Source organism: Pipistrellus kuhlii, unplaced genomic scaffold (genome assembly GCF_014108245.1).
Source record: "Pipistrellus kuhlii isolate mPipKuh1 unplaced genomic scaffold, mPipKuh1.p scaffold_m20_p_62, whole genome shotgun sequence".
Classification (NCBI taxonomy): domain Eukaryota; kingdom Metazoa; phylum Chordata; class Mammalia; order Chiroptera; family Vespertilionidae; genus Pipistrellus; species Pipistrellus kuhlii.
The window spans coordinates 1,602,922-1,611,881 of NW_023425565.1; the positions used below are offsets into that span (position 1 = coordinate 1,602,922).

An 8,960-nucleotide genomic window follows, 5' to 3' on the forward strand; every position below is an offset into this window, starting at 1 on the left:
AACTGTAATATGACTAGAGACCCAGTGCAAGAAATTCATGCATGGGGGTGGGGGGGGTAATGACAGTGTGTGTCCCTCAGCCTAGCCTGCACCCTCTTGGATATGGGAAAACCCTCTCACAATCCAGGACTGCTGGCCCCCAACTGCTTGTCTGCCTGCCTTCCTGATTGCCCCTAACCGCGTCTGTCTGCCAGTCTGATCACCACTAACAACTCCCCTGCCAGCCTGTTTGCCCCTAACTGCTCTCCCATGCAGGCCTGGTCCCTCCCCTGCTGGCCATATTGTGTCCACATGGGAGAAGCCATTTTTGACCACATGGGGGCAGCCATCTTGTGTGTTGGAGTGATGGTCAATTTGCATATTACTCTTTTAATAGATAGACTAGAGGCCTGGCTGGTTTGCCCCAAAGGTGTCCCGGATCAGGGTAGGGGTTCCATTGAGGAGTGGGGCGGCCTGAGTGAGGGGTCTGTGGTGGTTTGCAAGCCAGCCACGCCCCCTGGCGGCCCTAGTGGAGGCCCTGGTATCTGGGATTTATTTATCTTTTATAATTGAAACTTTGTAGCCTGGAGCGGAGCCAAGCCTCCTGCTTGCTCCATGGCCACAGCCATTTTTGTTGGGATTTATTTATCTTCTATAATTGAAACTTTGTAGCCTTGAGTGGAGGCCAGGGCCTGCCACGATGTGCTGGAAGTTTGGCTTCCTCCATTGCTGGGGAAACCCAAGCCTCCTGCTTGCTCAGTGACCACAGACATCTTGGTTGGGTTAATTTGCATACTTACTCCTGATTGGCTGGTGGGTGGGGCTTGGGGGGTATAGCAGAGGTATGGTCAATTTGCATGTTACTTTTATTAGATAGGATATGAAATGTGATTTCTAATAGTGACACACTCATAGGTAAGCTTGTTGCTTTCATTCATAATCGAAAGAAATGCTACCTTTTAGTTAAAGGTTAAGGTGAACTTTTTCTTGTTCAAATTTAGAACACCTGAATTCTATCTTCAGGCCCTCATGTTAAGAATCCCTATCATCATCATATATAATTAACTTTCATCTCTTTCTTCCTCAAGGACAGAGACCACATTTCACTCTCTCTGAAGTTCTAGGGCCTACAACATGGCCACAATTCTAAAAAAGCAAATGCAAATTGTTCATTTTCCTGGTGGATTAAAGAATCTTAAATTACTATAGGCCCAGTGCACAGATCCGTATTTGTTGAAAGGAAATTAATTAGAAGGTGGCTAGAGGAGCGAGAAGGGTTGGACATGCCCTGGAGCCAACCTCCCATGGTCCCTTCCTGGCTGGCCACACCTGGGGCCATGGCTCAAAGAGTGTTTGCAGAGTGAGCAGGATCCTTCCAGCAGGTGGGGTCCCTCGGCGTGGCCTGTGGGGAACAGGCCAAAACTGGCAGTCCAACATCCCCCGAGAGGTCCTGGAGTGTAAGAGGGAAGTCTGCAAAATTGCTGTCACCTGGCAGCTCCTGTGTCGAGCATCTGCCCCCTGATGGTCAGTGCACATCATACCTGCCAGCTAGTTGGCTGGTCACTTAGACTTTTATATATACACTAGAGGCCCGGTGCACAAAATTCATGCACAGGGATGTGTGTGTCCCTCAGCCCAGCCTGCAACCTCTCTAATCTGGGACCCCTTGAGGGATGTCTGACTGGGTCAGCCATAAATGGGCAGTCGGACATTCCTCTCACAATCCAGGACTGCTGGCTCCCAACTGCTCACCTGGCTGCCTGCTGATTGCCCCTAACCGCTTCTGCCTGCCAGCCTGATCAACCCTAACCATTCCCCTGCCAGCCTGATTGATGCCTAACTGCTCCTCTGCCAGCCTGGTCACCCCTAACTGTCCTCACCTGCATGCCTGGTCTCCCCCAACTGCCCTCACCTCTAGGCCTGGTCCACCCCAACTGCCCTCCCCCTGCAAGCCTGGTCTCTCTCAACTGCCCTGCCCTGATGGCCTGATTGCCCATAACTGCCCTCCCCTGCAGGGCTGGTCACTCTTAACTGCCCTCCCCTGCAGGCCAATTTGAGGTGGCTACCTTGTGTCCACATGGGGGCAGCCATCTTTGACCCCTGGGGGAGGCAATCTTGTGTTTTGGAGTGATGGTCTATTTGCATATTACTCTTTTGTTAGATGGGAGGATATAGATAGAATAGCTCATTGACTTTTGTTTTCCTTTTTTTTAGTATCAAAGCCTACAATCTGAACCTTGAAGTAAATTACACTTCTAAATAACATTAATTCTACCCCCTAAATAGCTGATTGGAACATAATTCACCTACTATAATTTAGTTGCTCACTGTATAAAAGGAAGCAGTAACTTCTTAGTCCTTTTCCAACTCTGAAATTATGTTGTCCATCTACTTACTGCCATTTAAAAAGATTAATAGAAAAATTACTTTATATACACATTTTAGTTTCTGTCCTTGCAGTAGCCAGGATATGGAAGCAACCCAAATGCCCATGGATAGATGATTAGAGAAAGACGTAATACATATATAGAATGGTATATTACTCGGCCATAAAGAGAAAGAAATCTTGCCCTGGCCAGGTAGCTCAGTTAGTTAGAGTAAGGATGTGAGTTCAATCTCTGATCACATATAAGAAGCAATTACCGTGTTTCCCCGAAAATAAAACATCCTCCGAAAATAAGACCTACTTACAGGTTTCTTTCTGAGTGAAATATAAGGCATCCCCCCGAAAATAAGGCCCCCCAGGTTCTGTCTCAGAATGAAAATTAATTTACCATAAACTGGTTGCTAGGGCTGCCCCGACTGGCGTCTAGCAACCAGTGACATTACTCGGAGTCCTGACGTCACTGCTGTGTGGAGGCGGAGCGGAGGTCGGAGTGAGCGGTGAGCGCGGGGCGGGAGAGAGGAGGAGACTTTCGCAGATGCATGTAGAAGAACAGGAGGATTAGAGCGGACGGGACACGGCGAAGGTGGTGAGTGCTGGTCTGTCTCTGGTGACACTACCTGATGCTCACGGCCGCCCTCATGATGACTGAAGGTTCTCAGTCAGTGGCAGACCCTGCTCCAGCCCAGATCCAGGCCCCAGCAAGCCCAGTGACAGTCCCCAGGCAGGCCCCAGGGGGTAAATGTCTGATAAAGGGGTAGGGGGGATGTCTGGTGAAGGTGTTCAGTGGCACAGGGGTGGGGGGAGGGGGATCACTTAAAATGACACAGGAGGATCAGAGGGGGCAATCAAAATGACACAGGAGGATCAAAAGGGGCTACTAAAATGGTAATTCCCTCTCTGATCCCCCCTGTGTCATTTTAAGTGATCCCCCTCCCCCCACCTTGATACCCCAATTCCTTTTTTTTACCCCTAGAAATGAGCACAAAAAGAAAAAGCTACTCCGTGGAGTACAAGAAAGAAATCATGGAAGACTCTTGGTGCCAAAATCTTACTGCTTTCTGCAAAGAGAAGATGCTGAGTATCCGACTGGTCTGAAAATGGCGAGCAGAGTATGGTAACCTCATTGAAGAAATGGACAAAGGAAATGCTAAAAAGTGCAAGTGTGGATCAGGTCGGCAACCATTATTTTCCGAGCTGGAAGACCTGATCTGTGAGTGGGTTGTTGACAGGAGAGCAAAGGCTTTGGTTGTGAATAGGGCTGAGATTCAAGAATTTGCCCTTGCAATGGCAGCACAGTTTGACATAGCCCCCGAAGACTTCAAAGCATCACAACAGTGGCTGGATAATTTCCTTCAGCGAAGTGAACTGTCTTTAAGAAGATCTACAACATTGTTTAGGTTGGAAGATACTCAAGTTATTAAGCGAGCACTTGCATTCAAGTCCTTTATTGATGATGCTGACTTCTCTAAATACAGTCTTTCCAACATGATTGCTATAGATTAGGGGTGTCGAACTCAATCAGAGAAGGGGCCAAAATCTAAAATCCAGCCTAAATCGAGGGCCAAATCATTTACTGAACAGTCATAAACTGTCATTGTGATGGAAACGCAGCGGAGTGCAGTGATGACAGCGTGGTGCAGGCCACATTGCAAGGCCTGGCGGGACGGATTTGGCCCACGGGCCTTGTGTTTGACACATGTGCTATAGATGAAACTGCAGTGTTTATGGGCCAATCACTCAAACAACAATTGAACAGCGGGGTGCCTCCTTAGTGTACATTCCCTCCACTGCTTATGAAAGTGCATGTGTTTCCTGTATTTTGGCAATTCGTCTGGATGGCACTAAAATTCCTCCTTTAATCATTTCTAAGGGCAAGAAGGAAAAGATTGAACATGTTTTGGGCGTTTTTATTCTTGAAACTGAAAAAGCCTGGGCCACACAACCAGTTATAAGGAAGTGGGTCGATTTAATGCTGCTGCTTGTTATGCGAGGGAGCCAAAGAGGCCTGCTAGTCTGGGATGCAGCCAGCACTCACCACACTAAAGACATAAAGACATTTCTTCACGAAAGAAAAATAGATCAGATAATGGTTCCCGCAGGAATGACGACCTATCTCCAGACTCTTGATATTGCAATAAACAAGCCATTCAAAGACAATTTGCGCGCGGAAATTAATGACTACATTGAAAATAGAATGGAGAGAAATCAGCGTGGAAACTTTGTGAAACCTAAACTGCAAGAAGTTGTGACTTGGGTGAAGAATTCCTGGGAGAAAATCACTGACAGTTGCATTGCAAATGCACTGCGAGCAGGCCACCTTGACAAGAAGTACTCATTTAAAGACAGTGCTATTGCTAATCATGAGAGATGTGGTGCACTGATTCTGAAAAAAATGGAGTCACAAGAAATTCACCAGGAAATTCAGGAATTGGATTGTTATGATGATGTTCCAGAAGATGATGGTATGATTGTCACTGAATAAATGAGTAAATTCTTGATACTGTAGGATTCACAGTTTGTCTGGTTTGTGTTAACAATTACCGTACTACCGTACCGTATACAGGTAATAAATTTCCTTTATTTTCATTTAACAATAAATGTATACCGTATTCTTCTTCATGGAAAAATAAGACATCCCCTGAAAATAAGACCTAGTGCATCTTTGGGAGCAAAAATTAATATAAGACACTGTCTTATTTTTGGGGAAACAGGGTGGTAGGAGAGAAACCATGATGGCGGCATAGGGTAGACACACGAATGCAGCCTACCACAACAAATTTGAATTTAGAGCTGGAAAACGGGAAACAGGGCCCTGAAGCGCAGGCTGGCTGGCAGAGAGGAGGCTCTACCATCTGGAAAGGAGAAGGCACGCTTAACCTCAGGAACTGTGAAGGTGTGGAGAACTGTGCGCGTGAAAAGGCGGCTGCCAGACTTCGCTGCTGGCTTGCTTGCGGAGCGCGGAGAGGGCAGGCCGAGTTTGCTACCGGCTTACTCCCTGCGCCCGCGGAGAGGGCGGACAGCTAATGTGCGGTGGCTAGCTTTCTTGTTCAGGAGGAAAAGAGAACCAGCCTATTGCTCTGACAGACGGTCCCAGACAGGGAGAGGCCAGACTGTCAGGCAGTGGGCAGAGATCTCTCGGAGGTGTGTGAAGCCAGCGGCCATTACTGCGGGACTCAGAAACCAGACCCTCGTAGGGAGGGGCTGAATATAGTTTGTCTGCACCACCCAAGACTCTGCCCCATCCAAGCAAAGCACAGAAGCACTTCCAGTGGCTAGCTTTGTTGTTCGCAGCGAATAGGACTCTCCTTGGGAAGGACAGACAGCTTTGGAGCTTGTCTGTGCCTATACCAAAGAGGTGCGTGTGCCTGCAACCAATCTTGTAGGATTCACCAAAGCTTGGCTGTGCCACCCTGAGACTCTGCCCCATCCAAGCTGAGACACTTCTAATCCTCGTAGCTAATTGGCTTGGAGATCGACGCTTCCCAGTGATACCAACAACAAACAAGGCTTAACAGCAAGACTGCACACACAGCCCATAAAGGGCTACACCAAGACTGTCCACCTCAGGTAACTGGGAGGCTGACCCACTCAACCATATAGGACCCCTTAGCACACAAAGCCACCCTATCAACTCAGGGAAGCTGTGAAAATGCCGAGACAAGGAAACAGATCACAAACAAAAGAAATGGAAGACAAGAAGCGACTGGATATAGAGTTCAAAACCACGCTTATAAGGTTTTTCAAGAATTTCCTAGAAAAGGCTGATAAAATAAACGAGACCTATGAGGATATGAAAAGGGATCAACTAGAAATAAAGAATACATTGTCTGAAATAAAAAATATTATACAGAGTCCTAAAAACAGAATGGAAGATCGCAAGAATCAAGTCAAAGATTTGGAAAACAGGGCCAGAGGACACTCCTCCCCAGAAGCAAGAAGATAAGAGAATCCAGAAAGTTGAAGATAGTGTAAGAAACCTCTGGGACAATTTCAAATGAACCAACATCAGAATTATGGGGGTCCCAGAAGAAGAGAAAGACCAAGATACCGAAAGAATACTGGAAGAAATAGTGACAGAAAACTTCCCCCACCTGGGGAAAGAATTAGACTTACAAGTCCAGGAAGAGCACAGAACCCCAAACAAAAGGGACCCAAAGAGGACCACACTGAGACACATCATTATTAAAATTCCAAGAGCAAAAGACAAAGAGAGAATATTAAAAGCAGCAAGAGCAAAGCAGGGAGTTACCTATAAAGGAGCACCCATACTATTGTCAACTGATTTCTCAACAGAAACCATGCAGGCCAGACGGGAAAGGCAAGAAATATTCAAGGTGATGAATAGCAGGAACCTACAGCCAAAAATACTCTACCCAGCAAAGCTATCACTCAGAATTGAAGGCCAGATAAAGAGCTTCACAAAAAAAAAAAAAAAAAAGCTAAAGGAGTTCATCACCGCCAAACCAGAATTATATGAGTTGCTGAAAGGGGTTTTTTAGGAAGAGGAAGAAGATATAGATAAAAATTATGGTCAACAAATAACGTAACTATCAACAAGTGAATCTAAAAACCAAGGGAATTAAAAAACCCGATGAACAATATTAACTAGTCAATATAACAGAATCAGAGGTATGGAAGGGAAGTGGACTGACGATTCTTGGGGGAAAAGGGGAGAGGGGGATGCAGGAAGAGACTGAACATAAACTGTGCACCTATGGATGAGGACAATGGGGGTGGGGAAAGGGCAGAGCGTGGGGTGGGAACCTGGTGGAGGGGAGCAATGGAGGGGGAAAAAAATGAGGAACATTTGTCATAATATGAACAATAAAGATTTATTAAAAAAATAATAAAAGAAATAAAAAGAAGCAACTAGTAAATGCATAAATAAGTAGGACAATAAAGCAATGTTTCTCTCTTAAAAAAAACCCCAGTAAAATAAAAGAATGAAATCTTACCATTTGTGACAATAGCAATGGCCCTAGAATGTATTATGCAAAGTGAAAAAGTCAGACAGACAAAGACAAATGCCATATGATTTCACTTATATTTGGAATCTAAAGAGCAAAATGAACAAACAAAATAGAAACAAACTCAGAGAACAAACTGATGTTTGCCAGAGGAAGACTGGGTGAAAAAGGTGAAAGAGATTAAGAAGCACAAATTGGCAGTTATGAAATAGTCTCGGGGATGTAAAGTGCTGCATAGGAATCCTATATAATAAAAGGTTAATATGCAAATCAACCACAACAACCGGTTGCTATTATGTGACTGTGCATCAGGGGGCAGATGCTCAATGCAGGAACAGGGCTCATGGCTGCCAGGCTTACTGGCAGTGGCAGGAGCCTCTCTCACCTCCCCCACAGATTCTGTCAAGACATCCCCTGGGGGCTCCCAGACTGTGAGAGGGTGCAGGTCAGGCCGAGGGACCCCTCCGGGTCTGGGCCTCCAGTATAGTCAATAACATTGCAAAAACTATTGTACGTATGGTGCTAGGTGGGAACTAAACTTACAGGGAGATGGCTTAGGAAATTTCATAAATACCTAATCACTACTAGTATGCTGTACACTTGAAACTAATAAAATAATATTGAATGTCACCTGTAATTGAAAAATAAAAATAAGTTGGGGGAGGAAGAAAAGGACATAGGGGACATAAATGGTGATGGAAGGAGACTTGACTTGGGGCGGTGTAGTATAGAATTGTACACCTGAAACCTACATTAGTTTATTAACTAATGTCACCCCAATACGATCAATAAAAAATAAAAGCAAAAAAAAAAACCCACTCATTCAATTTGTAGAAAAAACGGGAGACGCCGGGGAGGGACGAGGAGAACCGCACAGCCCGCGCCCCGTGCCGCCGCGCCCCCCACCTGAAGTTGGACCAGGCGAAGTGCAGGCAGAGCTGGAAGTTGGGGTCTGCATCGTCCCGGAGGCCCGCCACGTGGCGGACGAGCTCCCGCACATCGCGCTCCAGGTGCGGGTTCAGCCGGCGCCAGGACGGCTCCGCCATGTTTCTCGGCTCCCAGCCGCCAAGTACTCTGGGGGGGGGGTGTGTGTGTGTGTGTGGGGGGAGGTGTCGCTCTCGCTCTCGCGAGAGTTCTCTCTGTTACCGCGATCCGCTTTAGAGGCTGTTCTCGCGAGAGTTCCACTGCGTTTTGTGTGGGGGAAAGGCTTAGGTTGCTCTCGCGATAGCCGGGCGGATCTGGCTGGCGGCAGAGTCTGCCTTTTGAAATCTAGGAGCGTCCTCGGAGAGGTAGACGTTTTGTTCATCAGATTAAAACCACGCCCTGGGGGCGGGGCTGGTGTAACTACTGGTGCTCTGACAGCAGCTGTTTCCTTATCATAGTGAACCCGCCTGCCCCCTCAGGCGCCTTAGAGTGCAGCTGTGAAATAGCCACAGGGATGTGAAGCACTGCATAACCTATATAAAAACCCTATACAATAACTTAACAATAAGCCTACACAATAACCCATACAATAACCCCACACAATAACCTAACAACCCTATACAATAACCTACACAACCTCCCTATACAATAACCTACACAATAACCCATACAATAACCCCACACAATAACCTATCTAACAACCC

At 46.5% G+C, this 8,960-nt stretch overlaps 1 protein-coding gene across 3 annotated transcripts in view; it reads right to left on the bottom strand.

Moving 5' to 3' along the window:
- TUBGCP5 (tubulin gamma complex associated protein 5) overlaps nucleotides 1-8,422 on the bottom strand; it is a 94,610-nt gene extending 86,188 nt beyond the window's left edge. For 2 of the 3 annotated variants that reach the window (XM_036420127.2, XM_036420126.2), the window contains exon 1: nucleotides 8,239-8,422. In XM_036420127.2, coding sequence (XP_036276020.1) covers nucleotides 8,239-8,378 — 140 coding nt within the window. In that variant the 5' untranslated portion in view covers nucleotides 8,379-8,422. The remainder of the gene's footprint in view (nucleotides 1-8,238) is intronic. The other variant, XM_036420130.2, reaches the window with a different exon arrangement.
- Nucleotides 8,423-8,960: the final 538 nt, after the last annotated feature.